Below are 24,723 nucleotides of genomic sequence, written 5' to 3' on the forward strand. Positions count from 1 at the left end.
TTGTGCCCTTTCTACTCAGCCCACGTACAGTCCTGTGCCTTAGTTTTCTCAACCATAAATAGGTAAATAACAGTGTCTATCTTGTAGCTAATACATGTGAGCGCTTAGCACACTTCCCAATTTATACTCAGAGCTCAATAAATGAAACTCTGTCCCCTCAGGTAGCCTGAGCAGGCCCCTAGCTGTATGGCCCTTCCTTTGCACACCTGGAGCCAGACGGAACTACACTGGCCAGCCACCCGGGACCTGACACCCTGGCCCATGTAGCATTTCTCTGGCAGAATCTGCCACTCGTTGCTCATGGCCTTTGCTCTGGGATGGCCAGGCTGGCAGAACTCCCAGGGCCTCCAATCTGTCATCCCTCCTGCCACAGGGACAGCAAGGACACTTGGATCACATCTCCTGGGAGACGGAGCCTCCCTCCCACACACCCACAGGGAACGCGGGCTGACAGCGTGCCCGGGAGGAAACCTCCAGGGCCACCGGGGTCAGGGCATCTGAATCAAGGCCTGGCGGGGCTTCAACTTATGGGACCTTGAATCAGCCACAGAGCTTCTCAGAGCTTCATCTGCTCAACCGTGAAACAGGGATGACGGTCCCCACCTGCTTCAGGGAATGTCGTAAGAACAGATGAGACTGTGACCTCGAAGGGGCTTTGTTTCACACATAAAGTAGGATGAGCATTGTAGGATCTCAGCATTTTACAACTGGGAAAATATGTAATATACTTCTCTCTGTGGCTATTTCTGTCTGTCACCTGCTGAGTGCCACCCCCCACCCCCCCAGGTTACCAGAGCCCACACTGATGCTCTGAAATGAGCTCCTTTGAAAAGTCCATGTGCAATGCCCTAGGCCAAGGTTTCTGGATACTAAATTCAATGAGTGGCAGCCTTTTCCAATTCACAGGGGGAAAATGAGTTAATTTTTTTAGGACTATTAACTTCTGATCATGCTGGACTAGGTAATTTGGACTAAATTCCCAACTGAGGACAACTAAAAGCTGCTCAAAAAAAATATTTTTTAAAGTTTGGTTCAGGGGTATCAGGGAGCAAACAAGGCAGTAAAAAAATCAGAGTCAAGATCTGGGAAGAGAAGGAAACCCAGCGATGTGTGCTGGCAGCTGGGGTTACTTTCTCCCTAGGGGGTCTGCTGATCCCAGAAGATACCGCAAAGGTGCTGGGCAGAGCTGTTAACAGCCTCTGGGACTAAGGAGGTCAAAACTGGGCCCACCAAGAGCAGGGGGTACTGGCAAATCTTTCATGCTTTGGGTTGGGACCCCAGAGGGTTTCACCCCCAGAATATGAATGAACTAGAAATAGACCAGTGCTCCAAGGGACTGCAAATCATCTCAGTCCCTGAAAGTAAAGTAAAACAACCTGGTTTGCAGGATCCCAAGGCACCTGCCCAAGGTAAACATAATCCTCATGGAGCAAGGTGATTTCATTCTGTGCCTCAAATTATTTCTACAGGTTTTCATATAAAATGTGTGGCACTCAATTTTTGCCAAGTATGCGAGGAGACGAGACAATACTAACAAAAACCAAGAGAAACAACAGACACTGGAAACAGACTCACAGAGGCTCCATATTAGGGAGTTATTGAACTTTAAAATAACTATACTGAGTTTGCTCAAATACATAAAAGGTAAGATAGGCAATTTTGATAGAGAACTAGAAATGATTTTTTAATCATTTTCTAGTTCTATTTTTATCCCATCAATCTCATTCTTAAAATGTAGGGTGCTACAGTTCCCCACACCGGTCAACAGATGAAAAGCAAGCCAAGAATCCTCTGGGAAAAGCCCAAAAGAGGCAACTGTGCTACATTCAAGGATGCTGGTCTGACAGTGTGCTTGCAATAGTGACAATACATTGTGTAGGCACCATCCCAATTTCTAGTAGCAAATTTGTTGCTGGTTTGCAAGATGCAACTAAGCGTAGACACCCTCTGAAACTCAGCAGACTCTAATCTTGAAGGGCTTTGATCCTTTGAACAGGGACCCATCTCCCTCTTCGCTTGTATCTGCCTAGACCCAGCTCTGCCCCTGGCCCAGAGCAGTCATGGCAAAAAAAAAAAAAAAAAGCATTTGAGTATTTGTTTTGTGCCAGGCCCCTGCCAAGGGATTTGCACACATTATTCACAACCCTAGGAGGTGGCTATGACTATTTTCCCCATTTTATAGGTGGAAAAACTGAGGTCTAGGGGACCCACGGACCATGTTCAAGGTGCCCTGGTTACCAAACGTTAGAGCCAGGTGTGAACCCAGGTCTGCCTGCTCCCAGTGTGGGCCCCACTCCCCACCTGCTGATTGCTGGGGTGACCCCTGGGTGCCTGTGGTCAGAGGAGGCCTTGGATTCTCCTCTCCACAAACACTCACTAAGCACCAACCACATCCAGGGCCCTAGCCTGGGAGAGCTAAAAGATCCAAGGCCAAGACTTAGCCAAGTGAGAACACTTTAATGGATCCGAGGTCCTATCCACCTCTTCTTCTCTCCCCTCCTCTTCCCCATTTCTGGAACTCAGGGTCCAGCACGCAGGGAGGGCACAGGGATGGACTAGGGGTGATGCCCAGTCACGGGCATAGGATCGAAGAAGGGCCACAGTGCAAAATCCTCTTGTGGCCACCAGATCTCTCCTGGGAAAGCTGGGTGGCGACTGTCGAAGAGGCTACCTTCTGGGGAGGCGAGGGGGAGCCCCCGCTCCAGCCCACATCCCAGGTCCCTTCTTAGGGAGTCAGTGCTCAGAGAGGAGCCGTGGGACAGCAGTGTGACTTCCAGCCCAAGGTGCAGACGGGGGCTCAGCCTTCACACGGGCCTCCCACATCCCCTGGGGGCCAGACATCCAGGCCGGGGTCTGTGGAGGGTCCTGCCCCCTGAGCAGTGGAGGGCTCAGGGGCCATGAGGCAGAGCCTGCAGCCGGCCCAGGCCCAGGCCATGGTGGCCCCTGGCCTGCTTGGTGGCTTTACCTGATTAGTGTGGTTGGGCAGGAGGGGTCCCTGTGGCCGACAGGTAGTGGCAAAAGGTAAAGAGGGGACAAAGGGGGGAAAGGGCTTCCCTAGGGGGAGGAAGTGAGGGCTGGGGAGGGGACAGAGTGAAGTGGGGCAAGTGGGATGTCAGAGGAGAGGAGGAAAAGGGGCAAGGAGCTTGGAGAGGTGTGGGAGGCATGGGCGGGTGGGGGGGGGTGGTCAGATGGGACAGAGTGGGGCTGGGCAGGGCCTCTGTCCTACCCCAGGGGCTGAGGAGGCTCCACTAGGCGAAGAACAGGCCCGTCCTGGAGCTAATATCTTGCGGCAGGGAGGGTGAGGGAGACACACCTGGAGGAACCTGTTGGCTCTGAGATCCAACAGAAGGTAAGTGTGTTTTTGAGCGTGAATGAAGGGGTCGTGAGCAGAAAGGGGTGCAAAGGGAGTAGCAAGATGGGCTCAGGGAACTGGAATTGGGGGGCAATCCAGGCCTGGATGCCAGCCTGGGCTCTGGTGGCAAAAGCGACAGCAATCCTCTGGTCCAGGCCAAGTCGGCAGGGAAGGCAGGCAGCCCCGTGCATCACCTTGCAGCCATATCCCTGCTGTGGATTAAGAACAAACGGGGGGGGGGGGGGGGGGGGGGAGGGGGAGGGGGAGGGAGGGGGAGGGAGGGGGAGCTGAGCTCAGGCCTATCGGTCCCAGCCAAGTCCCAGAACCCTCCTGCCCTCCTGGGCCCTGGAGACCCCGGATCCCAAACCCTTCCCTTCCCTTCTCAGCCCCACCCTTGGGCACCAAGGAATTAAGAGGGGGGAAGCTCACTCACTGGGGTCCTACAGCTTCAGGGAGGTGACCCGCGGGATGTGGAAGAGCTGAGTCTCCTCAGAGCTGGCGGAGCTACAGCATCGCAGGGAACGAGGGAGTGAGGCCCCCAGGCCAGACCCTGAGCCCCGCCACAGGAACAAGCCCAGAGCCCGGAATCTCCTGCCTCAGAAGCTCTTCAGGGGTAGCAGGAGTGCCCCAAAGCTAGGTCTGGTGGATGTGCTGCAGCAAGAAGGATTCGGGGCAGACACATGGAAGAACTTTCTGGCCCTGGAGCGCCTCAGATTGTGTGACTCTTCAGGGTTGGGCGTAAGCCTCCCCTGCCTGCAGGTCTCAAGAGGGGGTACAGCAGGGGCCGGGCCCAGCAGCTGGAAGGGCTCCTTCCTGGGCCCCTGCGGCACCCCACAGGCCTGGCAGCCTCCTCACCTGAGGCGCTTCCGGATGGGACGGAAGTATTTGGAGGTCTTGACAGCAAAGATGACGCTGGGGATCAGGAGGAAGGTGCACCAGCCCAGGCAGAACCAGAAGGCGTTCTGCAGCAGAGGCGGCGAGGTCAGCGCACCGTGCCTGGGCACTGGCGTTTTCCCACCCCGCTCTACACCCCCAGTCCCCCCGCTGACTCAGTGTGGGGCACGGGGACGCATTCTCAGAGCTTAGGGGAAGGACGGGGGTGTAGGCCCGGGGCAGGGCCCCGCTCACGCTGCCCCTCCCATGGGGGCCTCCACATCCACGAGCCCTGATGGGCTGGGGGGCACTCACCCAGGGGTCAGCCGCCATGTCACACAGGATCACACGGCCGTTGTCCAGCGCTCCGGAGAGGGGCTGGCAGGTGGCGATGCGCTGAGTCACCTGCGGTGTCAACATGAGGCAGGTACATGCAGACACACCCAGACCCACAGGTGTTCAGAGGGAGGCTGACGGGGACACAGACAGGCCCAGGGACACAGTGGGGAGCCACTGCACAGCTGAACACAGACACACGGATGTGGCAACACAGAGAGGGGAGGACACACTGCCATCAGCTCATCGCTCACCTCCTGCCCTTCCCACCCCGTTCACCAGCCTGGGTTAAGCCCCTACTGTGTGCCCAGAGCTGTTCTCTAAGTCACACTCTCACTGGGAGGCGACACGTGTGCACACACACACAATGCACTGCACACAAGCACATACTTGCACACACACATACTCGCACACACATGTACAGACACACTCAGGGTTAAGCGAGACCCCTGCCCGTCCAGTGTGGGTGGGAGACAGCCCGCAGAGGCTGTGATCAGCAAGGGCCTGCAGGAGGAGGTGGACTTCGAGGGCAGGGTGGGCCTCAGACAGGCTAGGCGAGGGGACCAGCACGAGGAAGGGCAGGGGGCCAGGTGTGGACGGCATGTCCTAGAGAGCCACAGCCAGCCCGGTCCACGCTCAGGCCTCAGAGAAGGGCTATGGCAGAGGTTGGGGGATGGGCAGAACCCAGCCAGCCAGATGCCAGGTTTGGGAGTTTGGGTTCAATCCTGAAGGCCTAGGGCACCCCCAGGGGCTCTCGGAGGGCAAAGGAGGTTGAACAGCTGGTACTGCTGGAAGCTGGCCTGAGGCCAGGAGGGTCTGAGCCCCCCACTCACCTCCTCTCTCACCCAGGCCACGTACTGGGAGAAGTAGCCCATCTCCCGGGTCAGGAAACACTCACTTTCCTGCAGGAAAGAGAGGAGCCCTGGGCTGGTCGAAGTCCCAGGGCCAGCAGCCCTGTCCCCCATGCCTGGCACCATCAGGACAGGCCGAGCTGGCTTTCCTGCGAGCCATGGTGAGGGGGCAGGGCTGGGCAATCCTGGGGTGGGAGCCCTGTGAGCCTGAACCCTTCAACTCACCTCTGACTCTGAAGCCGCCCCCCCACCCCTGCCCCATCCTCCCACTCACATTCTTCAGGATACGGGTGGCCCAGGTAGGCAGCTCTCCTTCCAGGTGAGTGACTCTGTCCAGGACATTTGAGGTCTCCGGCTGGGGGAGAGGAGAGAGCTCAGTCAGGGAACAGCTGCTCATGCACTCATCCATTCATTAACTCAACGTGCGACACACAACGTACTCACCTTGGGATGGGCAGTGTTAGGCCCTAAGGACAGAGGCCAAATATGGTGGTCCTCAAGGATCTGCTCACCCACCCTTCCCACCCCACCCTCAACTTCCAGGGGGACCAGGCAGAGCACGCGAGGTCCCAAGCCAGCTGGGCCCGCACGTCCTTCCTCCCTCTGCTGCCCACCTGCTCCACGCCCCCCACCCCCGCCTCCCCATCCATCCCCAGCAACCACCTGGAGAAGTGGGGCAGAGGATGCCAGGGCATGGACACTGAGGTTGAGCTTAGCCTGTGAAAAAGAGAGCAGGGCTGGTCAGGGGAAGGAACTGGTAGGAGGGAGGGTTCCCAGCATCCCTCTCCTCTTCCTTGCCCCCTCCCTGCATCTCCTCTCCAGGTCCCAGACTCCTTGAGCCTCCAGACTTACCACAAGGCTCTGCTGGAGGAGGAGCTTCTCCTGATGGAGGTTTCTGAGCCCCTGGGCCTCCTTCTGCAGCTGCTGCCCCAGCACAGTATTGCCCTGAGGGGAGACAGATCAGAATGGCACTCTGCCCAGGCCGAGACAGCCTTTGCCGACACGTCCTTCACCAAACTGTTCGACCAGGCATACTGGAGGGATGTGGAGAGTGCTGGAATCGGAGGTTGGGCTCAGAGGCAGAAAACTGAGACCTCCTTAAGTTCCTTGGCCAGATCTGGGTTTGGGGGCCTGAGCCCAAGTTCCAAGTCCAGCCCTAGCTTGCTCTGCGCATCGTGGGGGGTAGGGGAGGGGTGTCTATGAGATGTCTTGAAGAGAACTTTTTAAACTCTCTATATCTATAAATACAAAGTGCTACTTTTTCCAGTACATTTTAAGCTTCTAGAGGCAACTGTCATGATATCTGATCCATCGGGCTGTCCTCACAGCATCTGTCCCAGCAGATTCCACAAGCGGTGTGCACCTAGCAATGTTTGCCCAGCTGTGTGATGTCAGACCACATCTGACGTCATCTGATCTGAGGTGGGTGATAATCCACTTTAGAGATGAAGACCCCGAGGCCCAGAGATGAGGAATGATTTGCCCAAGGCCATACAGCCAGTTGGTGGTAGAGCTTGAGCCAGAACTGATGCTACAGAACCCTTCATCCCAGCCGGAGGTCCAAAGTCTCAGCCCTCAGTGGCAGGGGCCTTCAGTCCCCTCCCCAATCCAGGCACTCCCACCCCGTCCCCCCTCCCAGGCCTCTGGCTCCAGCCTGCCATGTGGGGTCTCTGCTCCCTTCTCACTTGGGTCTGGGACAGTCTCTCCAGCTCCTGGGCCAGCTTCTCCACGCTGATGTTCACCACAGGCTTCTGAATCTGGAGACGGACAGGAGAGGCCAAGAGGGGATGAACCCCGGCTCCCTGCCCCAGAATTCCCAGTCTTTTCAAAAGCACCCACACCAGCTAAGTCTATTGTGACACATCAGTCACAGTGGGTTTGACCTGAAATTGTGAAACATGAGATATTTTCCATTAGGAAAGAAAAAAAAATGAGGCGCCCTCTGGTGTAACCCAACGGAGAGGTGACGTCCCACCAGCATTCAGCACAGCAGTGGGTTCAGGACCATGGACAGCAACACACGCTGTTGGGTGGAGACACACTCATTCTCGCCCAGCCCAGGGGCTGGCACCTGGGGCACATGGTCTGGAGACACCCCCAGCAGAAGAGGCCCCAGGGACATGTGGAGGAGTCCAGGGACAGTGGAGAGCCAAGACAAGGTAAGACAGCTCCCCGACCCCCAGCTCCTCTGCGGGCCCCTCTGCTCTGCCGTGGTCTGGCCTAAGGTGCCCACTGCTGACCTCAACAAGGAAGCCTGGGTAGTGGATGCTCTCGAGCCCACTGCTCTGCAGGGCCTCCAGGTCCTGGCGGGCGGCTGGGCTCAGCAGGTCCAGATTCTTCACGTCCACTTTGAGTTTCTGCAACTCCTGCTGCAGCTTGGCAGTGTACTGGGAGGGAGGGAGCAGGGTGGGGCCGTGCTCAGTGGCTGAGCCAGGACCCCAGAGCTGCTATCCTAGGTGAGGGGTCAGCAGGCCCTCAGGGCCCTCCTTCTGGGTATCCAGGGCCCCTACCCTGGACACTCCCAGCCCCACACAGGCTCCCAGCAGGCCTCTGCTCCCCACCCATCCGCAACTCCACCTTACCCCCAGCAAGACCCAGCTCTCCTCCAGCACCTATCTGGCTACTGGACAGCAGCACAGACCTTCCCAGGCCACCCAGAAGAAAAATAGCTTCCCCGGCCCATCTTTATCACATCACCTCGTGTTAAGGTCTTCACAGCACCTGTGCGCTATTTACTTATCTGGGTACTAGTTTACTGCCATCAGCTCCATGAGAATGGCACCTCATCTGCCCACTCTGTACCAAACCCTCAGCATCTAGAGCAGAGGCTCATGTGTGGTGGGTGCCGTACAAATTTGTTGAATGTGTAAAAATGAGTGAGTGAATAGACACAATCACATTTCTAAGACAGAGCACAGTTTAAAAAGGGACTCGACATTTTCCAACCATTGCTGGGAGAGATTTAAAGGGCATGAAGTTCGGCCCGTGTTTCACAGGTGAGAGGCTGAAGACAGGGAAGAATGTCAGAGGACGGAGTCCCGCTCAGCTCACCTCTCGCCATCCCCCCCAGTGCCTTCCCCAGGGGGAGAAAAGGCCCATCCTCTCAGAGGCAGGGGTCTCAGAGCAGCATTTCAGGCACCAGTAACACACAGGTAAAGGAGATGTCTCAAGGCGGGCAGAGTCCTCCTGGTGCCCGGCAAAGCACACCTTGTCTTAATTATCTCTGCATCATCAGCTCACTATTATCTCCTTCGAGGACAAGTTCTCCTAAGGTCACATTTGGTTTGTTGCCAGATGGCCCCCAAGGACTGCCCAGTCCCTCTGGACCTGAAGCCCTATCTGTCCAGACTCTTCTGTGACCTGGACCCCTCCCTTCCCTGGACCAGGGCTGAAAGCCCTCCCCTTTCAGCCAGCAGAGCACAGGGCCTCCCCTCTGCTCAGGCCCCCTGCTGCAGCCCTCCGCGGCCAGCCTTCACCCTGTGGCCTTGCACCAGGACAGTGCCTGCTCAGTGGACCTCTCCTCTGATTAGAGACGCTGAAAGAGGAGACGGCTACGGTATTAAGGAAACTGCCCTAGGCTATAGTTTAAGGCATGGAGTTAGGACTGAAATCTGGACCACTTGGCTAAGCTACCCTGCAGACTAGGAGCAGGTGGTGGGTTCAAGAGGAGGTGGAAGGTTTCTGGAGACAAGGCAGAATCAGGAGTTAGCAGTTTAGGAGGGGTCGGGGGAGAAGCAGGTGGGAGAAATGTGGTTTTCCCAGGATATGCTTGGGAAGGGCTCCCGGGGGGCCCTGGGAGCCAAGGCAGCTCTCCTCCCACCTCATTTAGGCGTGAAGAGAGGAAAGGAGGGGGTGTTTTACAGCTTCTGTGCACCCTCAGGAGAACCACATTCTCAAAGTACGTCTCCTCTCATGAAGGAGCACCTCCTTTTCTTTGTTCTAGAACTGTCTCTTGCCAGTGTGAGTAAAGTTCTCCAGTTCTACATACCAAGTTCTGGCAAAGCCCAGTGGTTAGGGAACAGGCTGTGGGGAGCCCTCCTCCAGTGGTACCCAACTTCATCACCGTCGTTTTCACTGTCACACCCCCTCACCAACATCCCCGCTCCCAACTGGAGCATCCAAACCAACGCCTGTCCTCAGTCAGGACACACAGCCTAGTCCTCTCACTCACCGTCACCGCCCCGTCCAGCCTCAGCCGCTCCTGTGTCCGGTTCTTCCGGGAGCACAGTGCTGAGACCTGGTCAGAGCCTCCAGGCATTCACGCACTCACCCACACACTCTGGAAGCTGCCCTGGGCTCTAGCCCTGGGCCAGGTCCTGAGCTTGCACCTGGGTCCTCTGCCCCTGAGGCGCCTCAACTGCTCTTGCAGACTTCTCGGGTTCAAGGAGATGGTCCCTCCAGCAAGGCAAGACCAGAAGAGGGGGGATCTGCAGGAGGGGTCCCCACTGTGTTCCAGAAGGTTCTCTCACCTGGCTGATATCCAGGTGCTTCTCCAGGTCATAGGAGTCATTGAGCTGCAGGACCGTCCAGAGCACAGCCCCTTGCTTGCACTGCCTGGGGAGGAACGACAGGCATCAGAGATGAGAGGAGGGAGGGCAGGTGGGGGCTGACGTCATCCTAAAGGGATGCCCACCTCAGCACCTCCTCACACCCCGTCCCCCAGCCCAGGCTCCCCGCTCACTGATAGGCCAGGAGGACGCTGAGGTTCTTCTTCAGGCCCAGAAGTTGGGACAAGTTCATGGATGACGGCAAGTTCCCCGGAGTGTCTGCAAACTGGGGATGGGACACAGAGGAACGGGCCTGGAGCGGGGAGCGGGGGGCAAGGCCACCCAGCTTCCCAGGGCCTAGTCCCACGCCGCCCTGGCACAGCAGAGACCACAACCCTGTGACTCCAGCCCACACCTGCCTCTAACTCAGATCACTCCTGGGCCCTAAATCCTGGCAGGGACCCTCCCCATGAATCTCCAGGAGGGTGGCTGGCCTGGTCTTCAGCAGAGGATCCAGGCCAGCATCTCGGCTCACCTGCTCAATGTGATAGGGAACAAGGATCCCCAATTCCCAGACTCAGTGTTAGGAGGGCAGAGGGGCTCAGGTCTGGGTGCCATCCTTCGAGGTCCCTGCCTGGGGCCTGGGCAGCCTTCTGGGGACTCACTGGCTCTTTTCTCTCACTGGTGCTTTTCCATCTCTTTCCTTAGCCGTCTCCATCATTCCTCCTGTCTCTCTCTCCCTTTTAACCCCTCGGGCTCCTGCTTCCTTCTAAGCCTCCTGCTCTGCCCACATCTCTCTCCACGTCCCTCTGGGCCCCAGAGCGGGGCAGGCCCACCTCATATAGCTCCCCGCTCTCCCAGCTCCGGCACACCAGGGTCTGCACGTTGCCACCCACCAGGAAGGTGGCGAAGACAAGGAGGATGAGGGGCGCAGCGAAGAGGAAGCTGAAGCCCACACCCCTGGGGAAGGCGGAGGGACAGGGTTGAGACAGGAGGGAGGATGCCCTGGACCATGCCCTCCATCCCCATCTCCATCGCAGGGCCAGCGTGGTCAGTGAGTCAGCCCCGGGGCAGAGCCCTTCGGGGAGGGGAGCCGGAGGACTGAGCCTCCAGGGCAGGAGAGAGGACTCAGAACTGCTCACTGCCCCCACCTCCTCCTCCCCCCTCCCCATCTACCGCTGGTGCCCTGGCTGGCCCTGGCAGCCTAGAGGAGAGCGCAGCTGTTTTGCTCAAAGAGCCAGGGTTGCCGGCCTCTGGGCCGAGGATACATGGAGGTGACCAGCTCCAGAGCTCAGCCTCAACAGGGCCACCTGGCACGGCCAGCCATGACCCACCAGCAGAGGCAGCAACCTACAGCATCTGAGTAGGACCTGTGCCACTGACCAAGGCTCCTTTGTGAGACAGGCATGGCCCCATGCCAGGATTTGAGGCTTGGAGAGTGAAACATGGGCTGGATTTCGCTCACCCCTTTGGCCAGGCACCTTTACACAGTGACCCTCCTGCACAACTGACTGTGGCAGCCCTGGCCGTAGAGACTATCTAGTTCAGGGCTGGCAAACAGATTCTAGCTCTGGTGCCACCTCCTAATGGTAGTGCTGCCTGGACACTGGGTTAAGCAGGATTCTGAGGCTGCATCTGGGCTCAGAGAGAAAAGGTGCCCATTAATTATTAAAGTTGCCACTGGCGTGGGAAGGGGAAGTGCTTCTTATTTGCATTCCTGCTCTAGGCCAGCCCTTTTATACAAACGAGGACACTGAGGCCCAGTTGGGTTATAATTTGCCCAGGGCCACCCAGCAAGTCAGCCCAGAGCCAGACCAGAGCTCAGTCTCTTGATCCCCAGGACTCGCTCCTGCAGCTACACCAGACGCTGCCCATGGGCATGAGAGGAATGTGCCAGCCCGGGGGCGGGGGGAGAGACCCTCCCTCTCTCCCCAGCCCTTCTTACACCATGAGGAAGCGGGCTCCAGCCTCGCCCTTGGCTTCCGAGTGGCTGGGGTCTTCCCTGTTACAGAGCCCCCAGATGCCCAGGTTGAGGCCCAGCAGGTTACAGACCACCACAAGCAGGACCACAGAGCACAGCACGCAGCCCACAATCCACCTGCCACAGAGAAGGTGGGACGTCACGGAAAGGGCAGTGGTGGGCACAGGAGGGGCTGGTGGAGGACCTAGTGGCTGGGCGGGGCCACTACCCCAAGGCTGAGGCTTCAGAAGTGTGACTTCCTATAGGGTCCCCAGGCTCAGATCCCCAGGGCACACAGCCAAGGTGGGGACACGGAGGCCCAACGAGTGAGGGGTCTTGGCTTAAATGGAGGCGGAGACTTAGTATAAGGAGGGTTGATGAGGGCTGGAAATTGGTTCCAGGGTGGCTGAGGAGCTGAGCTGCCCATCCCACCCGCCCCCACGGGTTCCCAGGCACCTGTATTTCTCGTATCTCTGCACCTCCTTCAGGTAGGGGCGGCTGCTCTGTTCCATCTCCTCCAGTGCTTGGCTCCAGTGAGCAGCCGCCTCCCAGCCTGGGAATGCTTCAACCAGTGTCCTCAGCTCTCTAGGCTGCTGGGCCACCACCTTCTTCAGCTCTGCCCAAAGCAGCAGGGGCTTATGGGATGGGGAAGACCCCCAGGGGCCCAGGGAGGAGACGGATGGACAGAAAGAACATCTGAGACGCACAGAGGTGGTTTACTCTCTGTCCAGGCCCCGCCAGGAGGACAGCCTCCACCTCCCCCACCCCACTACCCCACCCCTCTCTCAACAAGCCTCGTTGGTAGGGGTGGGTTGGGGGGCATCCTAGGCAGCCAGCCTGGCCCCCGGGCAGGGCCTCACCTCTGATCACGTCGGCCGTCTGCAAGGCAGCCAGAGCCGGGAGGGCGTTGAAGGTACTGTTCTCCTGCCGGAACCAAATGCAGCTGTGCCTCCTGCTCTCCGCCCGGGTGTCCTAGCTTGGGGGACCCCTGCATCACCAGGTCCAGTGGGAGAGCATCCCCCCTCGGTGCTCGCAGCCCAGGAAATCAAGAAACAGGCTTCCCTTTGCTCTCTTGGTCAATGCCTTCTTCTCCCCTCCCTCGGCCTAGCCTGACTCAATTCCCCCAAACATTGCTCCTTTCTGTCCCCACCCCTCTTGCTTAGACTATTGCAGTAGACCCCTAGCCATCCTCTTATCTCTCCCAGCCGCTCTGCACAGGACCGCCAGGTCTATTTCCCTAAAGTCCAGCTCCAGTCTATTCTTCCAGCCTCAGGCCCCATTTCCCTCCTCCTGGAACATTCTGCTCTAGTTACCCAGCACGACTGACTCACCGTTTCCCCAACCCCGGCATTTTCCAGGCCCCGGGTCACAGGTGCTGACTCATGCTGCACCTTCCCCCACAGCCCGTCTCCACCCAGGAGAGCCCGCCTGTCGTCTGGGGCTCAGCTTGCGTGCTCGCTCCTTGGCCATCCCAAGACCCCACCCACTGAGGGTACTAGCTCTTCCTTCTGAGCTCCAGGCCTGCCTCCCCCACCAGACCCCGTGCACACAAGGACCAGCATCGCGAGCCTCCAGCCCAGGGTGCCACGTGGTAGGTGAGGCTCTGATGTGACCCAAGTCTTAGGTTCAACTGGGTTCCCACCCCAAAAGAGAAAAACTGAGGCCCCTCACATTTGAGTTCCCAGCCAGGTTGCGAAGAAGTCGGGTAGACTGGGGCAGGCACTCACCTCCTGGACCATGCTGGAGAAGTTGGCCTCTGGGACACCTTTCAGCCGATGCAGGGCGTCATCCACAGAGGGCACCTGAAATGGTTTGAGGGGGTTGTTATGACAAAGTCCACGGAGAGGCCTGGGAGGGGTCCTTGGGGAAGGATGGGGGCAGAGGTCTCTGAATACTCAGTGTCCTCGTGTGCGAGATGGGGACCACCACAGCCCCGAAGGCCCTGGGTGGCAGTGAGAACTCAAGAAGCGAAGTCACATGAGGCTCACGGCACAGCGCGTGGCCCAGGGAAGCTCTCACCCCACTGCCAGGATGACCATCATTAACCCTGGGTGCGTGGAGAGGGGAGGGGCAGCCCAGGGAAAGGGACCAGGAGTCCGCTTCAGGAAACACCCGGAACAGAGGCTGCCCAGGGATTCCTGGAGCCACGGGCAGAGCAGCCCCTTTCGCCCCAAGAGGCCTCAGTCCTGGGCCTGCACCTGGCTGAAGTCGGCTCCCAGCTCCAAGGCGTGGGCTCTGTCCAGGGCCTCTGCACAGCCCCGGCAGCCGGGCTCCTGCAGCAGGGCCAGGAGGCGCTCCCGGTGCCCCTGGACAGCCGGCGCCAGGGCCTGCTGCCCCTCCTGAAGTTCCGCGGAGGTGGCGTTCAGGGCTCGGAGCTGGTCCACGGAGACCTGCAGGGCTGCGAGACCCACATTTGGGCTGAGTGGTCTCCACTGCTGCAGCATCCTCGGAGACCTTGCAGGAGGCAGAACATCTTTCCCTCCCAAACCCAAGGGATTGGTGGTCCTTAATCTCTGTAGTTATAACGGAAACTGCCCTGGGGCACGTTAAGCCAGGAGTGAGCAAAGATGCCAGAAGGGATCCTAGGATAAAGCCGTGAGAAAGTCAGGGGTGGGGACCGCTGACTTAGTGTAAGAAATGCAGGGCTGGGCGAGGGCGGGGCCTGCCCCCCAGCGACACTCACTCTGGCCCAGGCTGAGCACGGAGGCCAGGACCTCATACACGGTGCTCTTGAGCTGGGTGTGGATCACGTTCCCAATGCTCCTGCTGACACCTGGAGAGCACAGGGCAGTCTGCAGGGCTGGCCCCCAGGAGACTAGGGGCCTCCCCACCCAACCATCCTCCTCCCCTGGGTTCCGGAGGGTAGTCTTGCGGCAGAGTGGCCGCCGTGCTCCCCAGCTGGACCCTATCCCCGCCTCTGCGAGGGTGTGCCCAGGTGGAGCCCGGGATGAGGGGATGAGAGGCCTCCCCAAGGCAGGCCTGAGCTGGAACCCTCACCATCCAGTTCCTCCAAGACTTGCTCCTGAGGAAGGGAAAACTGCTGTGCCACGGCCTGCAGCTCCTAGGCAAACACAGGGCCGTGAGGCTGCTCTTTCCTGTCACTGGACGCCCCAGCTCCCGTCCCTTCCCCAGCCCTTATTCCCCCACTACCCGCCACAACTGGGCCTCCGTCCTGAGAATACCATGGGTGCTGTCATGGATTACAGTGACTCTCCAGCAGGGGGCAGTCAGGTGCGTGCTGGAAGGGGCACCCTCTCTAATTCGCAGGCTATGCACGAATTTGCAGGACCTACCCTGCTCTGTCCCGCCCATGGCTGGCGCTCATGGGGGGCATGTGTGGGGTTACTTGGTGCTCACCTGGGGGACATCGGAGACCAGGCCCCGGAGGCTGAGCAGAGTCTCCGGCAGGGCCTTGGCACTGGGGCCCATCTGCTCATGTGTGCGCTGGTTGGTGACAAAGGCAGTGGCCACGCCGATCCTGCAGGGATGGGGGAAGAGGAAGGGGCTGGCTGGATGCCCGTGGGCACCTTGGGCCTCGGTCCACGCCTCCCGCCTGAGCTGGGCGCCCCTCACAGCAACACGAGGGTGGTCAGCAGCAGGAAGGCCATGAGGGTGCCTCGCTCGCAGGCCATTGTCTTGTGCTCCATCTTCACTCGGCCCCCACAGCGCCGGCGGCAGCGGCAGCAACAGAAGCAGAGCCCAGCGGTGGGTACCACCAGGAGGTAGAGGCCGGTGATCACGGCACACACCACGTAGCCTGCCTCATACCGCACCACCTGGGCAGGGCAGCAAGGCATGAGGGGCTGTCCTGACCCTCCCATCCCAGCCCCCTCCCGCCTGACTCCAGAGGGAAACCCGAGGGGAGGGAGGCACACGCGGGGGCGGGGCGGCGGGGCCACTATGCACACATCTCGCATCTCCTTTAACTCTTGTGAGGGGCACCGTGTCCTCAGTGTTATTTACCATCCTACAAACAAGGGAACTGAAGTCCAGGGAGGCTAGGGCTCCCTGCAAACCCCACAGCCGCTGAAGGGCAGAGCCGTGGTTAGAAACCAGGTCCGCGGACTGCAGTGCTCACGGAAAAGGGGAAGGGATGCCAGGAACCCCACCCTGGGGCACACCCAGCAAGGTGGGCTGAGCCCAGGAGGCCCTTCTCCTTCTTCGGCCCCTCGTGCTCACCCCTGAACGCCCTCCCCCGGCAGCGCCCCCACTGCTCACCTCATCCGCCTTCACGGAGGATGGCTCATTCAGCAAGGCCTTTATCAGCTCTAGGAAAAGAGTCAAGCTGGGTCTGGGGGCGGCGACTGCCCTGCCCCTGTGTCCACCCCCGCTGCCAGGCAAAGGTGGGCTCTCCGAAGGGGGTCCTCCCACCACCTCGGCACCCTCGGAGAAGGCAGTGTCACCACAGCCCGGAGCCCTCGTGCCTCAGCCGGGCTACAGGAGGCTGTGTCTGCAGGGAGGCCTGGCCCACCCCTCCTCCTGGGCCCCCCAGGTAGGCCCTGCAGCGGGGAAGCCGGCAGCCCGGTTAAAAGCAGCGAAGGGGCCTGGCCTAGCAGCAGCCCTTCCCCTAAGAGGCAGGGGACAGGCTGGGAGCTGTCCTGCCGCCCCTCCTGGTCCTCACAACCACCACGGCGCCACCAGACCCAGAGAAAAAGCTCAACCAGCTCTTGGAGAACTTTGACTGTAACTTCCTCTACCTTAGGACAGAGAAACCGCGGCTCAGAGAGGAAAAGGGGCTTGTCCAAGGTCACACAGGAAGGTGATGCCCTGGGTGCCTGGGCCTTCTGGGGAGGAAGATGGGGCTGGGGAGTGCTGGGGACCCTGCCCTCCAAGTGCCTGCCGACGGTGGGTGCGCCCCTCGGTGGAGAGGAGATTAGGGTGCAGAGTGGGGACCCAATACCCGCCGAGGCCCGCCCGGGGGAGGGGCGCACTCACCGGCGGGGAGGGGGTTCAGCTGCACCACGGAGAGGAAGCGGCGCACGGTGCCGTAGAGGGGGTCCAGGGGCCCCGGCGCGCGGACGCGAGGGGCCAGCCAGCGGGTCTTGGCCGCCGGGGCAAACGCCAGGCGCTCCGCCGGGCCGAGGGCCCCGCAGTCCGCCGCGCCCGCCGGCCGCAGGGCCAGGGCCAGGGCCAGCCCCAGGCCCAGCAGGGCCGCCAGGAGGCCGGGCGCACGCACCATGGGGTCGGCCGGTGGGCTGCGGGCCGGGCGGACGGGCTCAGGCGGCCGAGAGTGCGGGCCGCGCACAGGGCAGGCCGTGCATCCTTCACCAGCCTCCGTCCCGCTGCTCTCGAAACCGGCCCGACAGGTTTGGGCTACCTGGGCACCCGCCCGGAGCTCGGCCGGGGCAGGGGCGGAGGCCTGGGCTGGGGGTGGGGTTTGGGGCGTGGGGGGCAGGGCCTGGTCCGGACCCGCTCCCAGCGGCCTGGGGTGGGAGCCTGGGCGCCCTCTTCCCTCCCCAGATGCTCCTGGGAGGGCTGCCTCCGGAGCTGGGTGGGGAAGGCACCTCAGTACCTCTGGGTTATCTAGGATGACCCAATTTCAACTATTACATCCCGCGCCCAGACGCAGCCGTCAAATCTGGGGCCTGGGAAAACAACCACCCCGTGAAGGTCTGGCCCAGAGTGCAGCAAACCAGCCGCTGGGCCCAGGAACCAAGCTCCTCCCCCAGCTCCCTCTGGGGCCTGCTCTGTTTCCTGGGGTCATGCCTGCGCCCGTGCCAGGTCATTCTGGAGCACAGAGGCCACAGGGCTTTGTCCAGAGCGGCTCTCTGAGGGGCCACTGAGACGGGCACAATCCTTTGGGAGAGTGAATCCCAGCAAAGCTGTGCCCAGCAATGTCCCATCCAGTCATCAGCTGAAAGAACTATCAGGAATATGCCCAGAGATGACGTGAGAGAGTGGCATGGACATACAGACACTACCAAATGTAAAATCGATAGCTAGTGGGAAGCAGCCACATAGCACAGGGATATCAGCTTGGTGATTTGTGACCACCTAGAGGGGTGGGATAGGGAGCGTGGGAGGGAGATGCAAGAGGGAAGAGATGTGGGGATATATGTATATGTATAACTGATTCACTTTGTTATACAGCAGAAACTAACACACCATTGTAAAGCAACTCTACTCCAATAAGGATGTTAAAAAAAAAAAAGAATATGCCCAGAGATGTGTCTGCACAGGCCTCTGTTTTGTCATTGGCTGTAAGCCCAGTACCCAGAGGGTGCCTGTAGCTGAGCAGTCGGGGGAAATATTGCTAAATGGATGGAAGATGTTCCTGGCAGCATTATTCATGATACCGGAAGCAGCCCCGATGGCACTACTGTGAAAAAATTGGTGAAATGACCATCTCACACACTGGGCTGTCATTAAAGTAAATGATGTGGAAATGGCTCTTTTGACCTGAAAGATGCTCACAGTGTACTAACAGGTGTGAATAGCTGATGACAAATAGCTGAATACATGGAGTGAAGGCATAAAACGATGATCATCTCTGGGTGGAATCACGGGCAATTTTTAATTCTCTTCTGCTCGTCTGTGCTTCCTAATGTGTGTGCAACAAGCATGCGTTACTTGTGTTCAAAGAAGTATTAGAAGTTTGTGAGTTTCCATAGCAGCCCCCATGGGAGCCCTGGAGGGAGAGGCTGGGTCTGTCCCTGCGTTCCCCCAGCTCAGCCCTGGTCTGCGGGGTGTGTGAGGGGCACAGGGGTTTTTGGCTGCTCACGGGAGTCTGCGGTAGGGAAGTGATTTAAGTTTAAGTCACGGCTGGGCCTGCAGCAGAATGCCCACGTTTCCCACTGCTGCCCTCACAGTTTTCTCAGAGCCGGGGGATAAGAGTACGCAGTTGTGGAAGGAATAGTCCAGTTAATAACGGGGTGCAGACAGGAATCGGAGCCTCATCAAAGGGTGACTCAGAGATGAGGGTCACGGCTGCAGTGGGGAATGGGCTGGGGGTGCCCTAGCTCCTCAGGTCCAGGGCGGGGGGTGCAGTCCAGGGCCAGCACTTACCCCTGGAGCCCAACCGCAGTCGTGGAGGAAGGCCCCTGACCCCTCCACCTTCTGACTGTGCTGAAAAGCTAGACGCAGGCCATGCCCACCCCTCACCCTTCCCATCTGACTCACCTGAACTCAGCAGCTGTGCTGGGGGTATCTCGGCCTCCTGGAAGCTGCCGTCAGGAAGGGCTCGTCTCCCCAGAGCCTGCCTGCGCCTCCTCACTCTCCTGTTAGAAGGAATTACTGAGCTGTTAGAAGGAATTACTCCCCTGGCCATCACTTTCTATCAATAACTTGAGTCCCGCCACCAGCAGGATGGAAATAGCCCTTTCCCAAGTTGATATAATCCACCTATGTGATTTAGTAACTGCCATTGAGTCTTTTTTGTATTTTCTGACTTGGGTGCACCCAAGAGAGTGCAGGAGAGTTGAGGTCCCAGCTTCCTGGGGAGGATTAGAAACTCTTGGAGCTTTGGGAAATAAGCAGCCCAGGCCCCCAGGTCCTGTCTCCCTGCCAAGCTCTTCTCAACTATTGTAATTAAGCCAATCAGTTGCTACTGCTATTGTTTTCCTGTGTCTCTAATCAAAGCACTGCACTTTGAAGATAAGCATTCACCCAAGAAAACAACAAAACATACCAAGCCTCTTTTTTAGCTTAGGGCCAGGAGGGTTGATAAAGATACTGAATCTGCCTATTTGACAGGTGGACAAAGTGAGGCATGGAAGAAGGGATTTTCCCGAAGCGGTGGCCAAGCCAGGAGTCTCCTTCCTGAGCCAGATCCTGATGGAACAATCTATCATCAAACTGGCTGGTCAGCCTGAGTCTCCTCCCCTCCCCCAGCCCTAACTGGGAGAGCAGGTGGGGCTCAGGGGTCAGCCCTGGGTGCTGGGCAGAGGAGGAGATGAAATGGCTGCTATAATTGAATTCCTTGGAGGAACAGACGGAGCGGACTGTGTGGGGCTGGGCCCCTCGGCAGCAGGGATACCCCCGCAGCAGCCTCCAAGGGCATGGGGCTGGCAGGCAGCGGGGCTGGAGGGTTTCCAGATGTTGGCAGGGGGTCCAAAGGAGGCTCTGTCCTGCTCCCTCCTTTCAGTCACACCTTTCTGGGCACACCTGCACATCCCTTCCTCCTGCTGCTCCTGGGCCCCGCTACCTTCCATGGAAATTCTTTGGTTGATCTAGGATAAACTGGCCCTTGTTACCTTGGGAACACTTCCCAGGGCCACTTTCCCACACTTGACTTCAAACATCATCAGAAGTTTGATGGGCCCCAAACCCCACAGCCCTGAGGTCAGGGAGGGGAGAGTGGAGGTGGAGACCTGGGTGAGGAGAGGGACTCTGCCCTGATTCAGAAAGCAGTTGGGCCCAAGGACACCAGGAGCGGCCCTCTGGGCTACCTCACGCCGCCCGCCCTTGAAACAGAGAGGAGGAGATATCCAGCAAGGAAGCAGCAGATGAGAGGGCTGGTTTTTCTTCTTTCTGGTCTCAGGAGTCGATGCTGTGCCCTGGGAATGGGTTGTAAATCAACCCCAGGGGACAGATCATCGAGGCTAGAGCACAGCGTTGCCTTAGTCAACGCCCTTTTGATGGCAAGAATCAGAGATCCACTTAGGTCGCTGAAGGACCTGCTAAAGGATTTAAAAAGTGAGCATTTATTATAGGGATACGGGACATTTGAGGACCCCAAGCATGGGAGGTGGAGCTGGGTCTCAGGAGGGCTTGGGGCTGGAACAGGAAACCCACTGAGTGCCCCCTGCTCTGTCTCAGGGCGTCTCCCGGTGGAGGCCTCCCCCGCTGCACGCTGGCCGGTATCCTCTGCAGACCGACAGGGCAGAGAGGGCCGTGCTGCCAGCCCAAGGCTACCTGTTCTCCCAGGTCTGCTGGTGCCAGAGGTCACAGCACCGCAGGCCACATCCTGAATCAGAGCAGGAAGAAACTGATGGTGCCAACCTGAGACAGCGTCCCCCAGGCCACTGCAGTCCGTCCCTTGGAGACAGCCTTGCGTGGGTCAGTCACTGCTGCTGGGCCCACTGCGGTGGCTGGTGGGTGTGTGTGGGGACGGCCCCCTGAGCAGGAGGTAACATCTGAAAGATGTTGGTCCCAGTCATGGGAGCAGGACTCTGGTTCCAAAAAGCCACCAATGTATCCTTCTGAAAAGCTTTTGGCTGAGAATTCAATGAGAGAAGAAGGGGTAACCATGGGTATATTTTGGAGAATTTCTATCATCGTGAACCCTGAACCACGAGAGCATCCTGACTTCTCGTCCCTCATACCTGCATCCAGCCACTCAACAGCGTCCTTCCAGTGTCCGCTCCTGGGCATTTCTTCAGAATGGACCATCGAAAGTGGGTATCAGGCTATGTGACTTCTCGGCCTCAAACCGTCCAATGGCTCCTGCGCCAGCCTCGGGATAGAAGTGAATTCCTTAACTTGGCTCACCAGGCCCTTGGCCACTGGTCCCACCTCAGTCCCCCCGGCAATTTCCCGAGTGCTCTGCCCTCCCTGTGACGTTCCCCTCTGTCCCGTTCCTGCCACAGGATCCCTTCTTCTTCACTCTTGTTCCCATCTTGCACCCCACTTCTGTTCATCCCCTAAGACTTGGCTTGGTGGCCATTTCTAGGAGGCTCCCCGGACCGCTCCCCCAGGCTGAGATGGGGGCTCCTTCAGGCTGCTTCCCTATCACCTGTTCACCAGTCTGTCTCCCCCACATAAACAAGCTGTATTTATTCATTAGGTTTTTTTAAAATTTATTTTTTGACTGTGCAATGCGGCATGTGGGATCTTAGTTCCCCTACCAGGGATGGAACCTGGGCCCCTGCATTGAAAGTGCAGAGTCTTAACCACTGGACCACCAGGGAAGTACCAACAGGTTGTATTTTATTCACCTTCACCTCCTCCTCAGCCCCACGCATGGTCCCCGGCACACAGACTGTTCTCCATAAATGTTTCCCTAGGCTTGAGGAGAGCAGATTTCAAAACCTTTAAAGATAAGATTTTCTTGCAGCCAGAGAGTCTGAAAGTGAATGTGATTCAAGAATAGATGGGAGAGGGGAATTCCCTGGCGGTCCAGTGGTTAGGACTCTGCGCTTCCACTGCAGGGGGCACGGGTTCCATCCCTGCTCGGGGAACTAAGATCCCACATGCTGTGCGGTGTGGCAAAAAAAAAGAATACGTGGGAGAATTTCCCCAAACCGAAATTCCCCGTGGTGGTGAGTGAAGCTGGCGAGGAGGGGTGGGGTGGGTCGGGAAAGGGGGGAGGTTCTTTGGGGAGGAGTGTATCCGTGGGAACGTCTTCATGAGCCTTGCCCAGCAGTAAGGATGGGGCGCAGCCCAGAGGGAGGCCACAGGAAGCACGTGGGGCTTTCAGCAAAGTGCTCCAGCATCTCAGTGAGCATTGCTGCAGGCCGGGTGCAGGTTTCAACATGGCCAGCTAGCTGTGGCCGGAAGGCAGCAGGTGTGTCGGGACCTCAGGCAGGCAGCTTTGTCAGAAGCAGTCAGAGTCAGGAGGGCAGAGGCTCAGGCAGACAGAGATGGCCATGCTCTGGTTTGCCGTGGCAGGATGAGCTTGTAGAAGAGGCAGCCCAGTACTGAACAGATTCTCCAGGCAGACTTGCTGTAGGAAGGTTCTTGGTCAGCTGAAGACTTCAGCCTTTGCAGCCCAGGGCCCCTGGGTGGGCTCTGCACCCTCAGCATGGCCAGGGGAGTCCCCTTGAGACCTGAGGGTCACCATGTCCTCAAGACTTGATCTCTGTGTCAATTGGGAGGACAGCATCTTCTGGCCTGAGCCAGACCTCCTCGGCTGCCCTCTCTCTCCAAGGTCAGGGACAAGGGCTTGTCCCAAGGTCAGGGCCCAGGCCTCATCTGACACTGACATCAGCTCCCTCCTCACCCTGTGGCACTTGCGGCCATGGCCTCTTGGGGAGAAGACAGACAGAGGCCTGGTTTGCAGAACCTGGGGGCCATCTGTGGGGTCGTGTGCTCCAGGAGCACCACAGGAGCCGGCTGCGCCTCCCCTAGAGCCTGACTTAGAAGGGAAAGAGGCACAGGTTGGAGATGGGCCGCGGGCCCTATTCTCCAGTGCAGCCTCCTCCCATCACCACAGTAGGTGCCAGGGAAGGTTGTTGATGGTCCCTCTCTGGAGGTGCCATGCGTCCATTGCTTCCCCTTGGGTGCTTGTGACAGCACCACTGACCAGACCCTCAGGAGCTGTGTCTGACCCCTGAGTCTCCTCTTGGGCACATTCAGGGGCCCAGGAGGTCCAGACCAAAAGTCTTAAAGAGCAAGATCCTACATTGTAGCTGGGAAAACATGGCTCCACCCTCTGTCCCCTTGAGACAGCTCTGCGAAGACACAGGCTATAGAAGCAGAGGCTCCTCGGGAGCGGAGGCCTGGAAGAGGGGGGTTAAGCCCAAAAGATAAGCCCACCCAACCATGACCAGCAGATGGGTTACATCGTGGAGAGTTGAAGAATGATATCTAAAGTCCACAGGGTAGTTTCAGGTGGCGTGTTGCCCGCTCTGAATCAGAACCTGTCTCCTGTTCAACATCGACTACGTGAAACCAGGAGGAATGGTGCGTGGTCCTGATAACAGAGTGAGGATCCGAAAGAATCTCAATCCACTGGACTGGGGGATTCAAACCCGCAGCACGAAATGGAGCCAGGAGAACTATAATAGCCAATTCACAAACAGATTCCTAGATTCATAACTGTTTGTGGAAACAAAAAGACCATAATGGGCCAGCTGACCACACGGTAGCACAAGGTAGCACATTATTGAGGTGGCACCTCAATAATGAGGTCAGACAGCTAAGATGCCTTTGTAATGCTAGCCAGCCTGAGAGGTCAAAGGTCCCCCCTGCGGAGGCTCAGGGCCATTGTCCTGTGCTGCTCAGCCCTGCTCTGGAATTTTAACTCCCTCTCATGACAGCCACGACTAGGTAGGTGAGGCAGGGCCAGAGCACCAAGCCAGGAGCGGCCACCAGTGCCCAGGAGAGGACCACCCCCAGAGGTCAGGAGGAAGGACAGGAGAGTCGGGGAAAAGACCCCGTTGGCTTCCAGTCTTCCATGCTGGAAGCAGCCAAGAGACCTGCCCTGCCTGACCCCCCAAGCCCCGCCCCGACCTGTCTCCTTCCTTCTCTGCCCCGCTGCAGACCGGGCCACGAACCTGGTCACAGCCGCTGAGGACAAGGACGGGCACACGCAGCCCTGCTGGGGCTCCACGCCGGCAGCATTTCCCCTTTTCCGTGCTGCTGGTGTGTCCTCCAGGCTGACGACGGGGCTGAATGCGTCAGGGTCCCCCTAGACCGTGGATGAGGACATAAGAACCCCCCTGACACCCAAGAGGTCACAGGCACTCCTGCACCCCTGCAGCAGGCCCCTGAGAAATGTGTCCGCAGTGACCACCCCCTAGGGGGCAGGACGCTCTCTGCAGGAGGGAACTGGGTAGCTGCTTTTCCGGGCCTCTTTTGAAAGGGAAGGTCTTTCTTCTCTGGGTGACTTATAGTGGGGACACTGCCCTCACCCCCATTTCACTAGAGAAGGACAAATCCAAAGTGAGGGTCTCATCATGCTGTGCATTTATCCGACGTACCATCACTGCTAATTGAAACACAGGTACCACAAAACAGAAAGTGTGGACATACTCTCCTAGGAGTGTGAATTACACATCAGTCTGTGTCTCTCAAATGTAAGGAAGCCACATAAAACTGTGGGGGTGCTTCTGAATCACATACTCTCACCCAGAGAAATGCCAGCTTTTGAGGAATGGGGACAATGGCGAAAGCATTCAGTCTCACCGGAGACCTTCTCTTCCTGATAAGATGCAAGGCCCCAAACTTCAGTGTGGAGAACTGGTGTTTTCAGGGCTGTGAGGG

At 58.4% G+C, this 24,723-nt stretch overlaps 1 protein-coding gene across 4 annotated transcripts; it reads right to left on the bottom strand.

Annotated features, from left to right (window-relative positions):
- Positions 1–1,598: 1,598 nt before the first annotated feature.
- PROM2 (prominin 2) lies at positions 1,599–17,153 on the bottom strand. Of its 4 annotated transcripts, none has more exons than XM_036873940.1 (24): positions 16,795–17,153; positions 16,078–16,127; positions 15,433–15,635; positions 15,217–15,337; positions 14,857–14,920; positions 14,543–14,632; positions 14,058–14,257; positions 13,587–13,661; positions 12,720–12,783; positions 12,316–12,475; positions 11,845–11,997; positions 10,736–10,859; positions 10,094–10,185; positions 9,882–9,966; positions 7,653–7,799; positions 7,098–7,169; positions 6,265–6,357; positions 6,076–6,129; positions 5,687–5,767; positions 5,395–5,463; positions 4,541–4,630; positions 4,208–4,314; positions 3,786–3,856; positions 1,599–3,561 (listed from the first exon to the last, which is right to left on the bottom strand). In XM_036873940.1, the coding sequence occupies exons 1-23, from the start codon at positions 17,036–17,038 to the stop codon at positions 3,793–3,795; spliced, it is 2,502 nt and encodes an 833-aa protein (XP_036729835.1). In that variant the 5' UTR covers positions 17,039–17,153; the 3' UTR covers positions 1,599–3,561; positions 3,786–3,792. The 4 variants fall into 4 exon arrangements, with proteins under 4 accessions (XP_036729835.1, XP_036729834.1, XP_036729837.1 ...); XM_036873939.1 differs by having other exon boundaries at positions 1,599–3,564; XM_036873942.1 differs by lacking the exon at positions 10,736–10,859 and having other exon boundaries at positions 1,599–3,564; positions 11,847–11,997.
- Between the last annotated feature and the right edge of the window lie 7,570 nt (positions 17,154–24,723).

The sequence above is a fragment of the Balaenoptera musculus genome, chromosome 13 (assembly GCF_009873245.2).
Source record: "Balaenoptera musculus isolate JJ_BM4_2016_0621 chromosome 13, mBalMus1.pri.v3, whole genome shotgun sequence".
In the NCBI taxonomy this organism is placed as follows: Eukaryota; Metazoa; Chordata; class Mammalia; order Artiodactyla; family Balaenopteridae; genus Balaenoptera; species Balaenoptera musculus.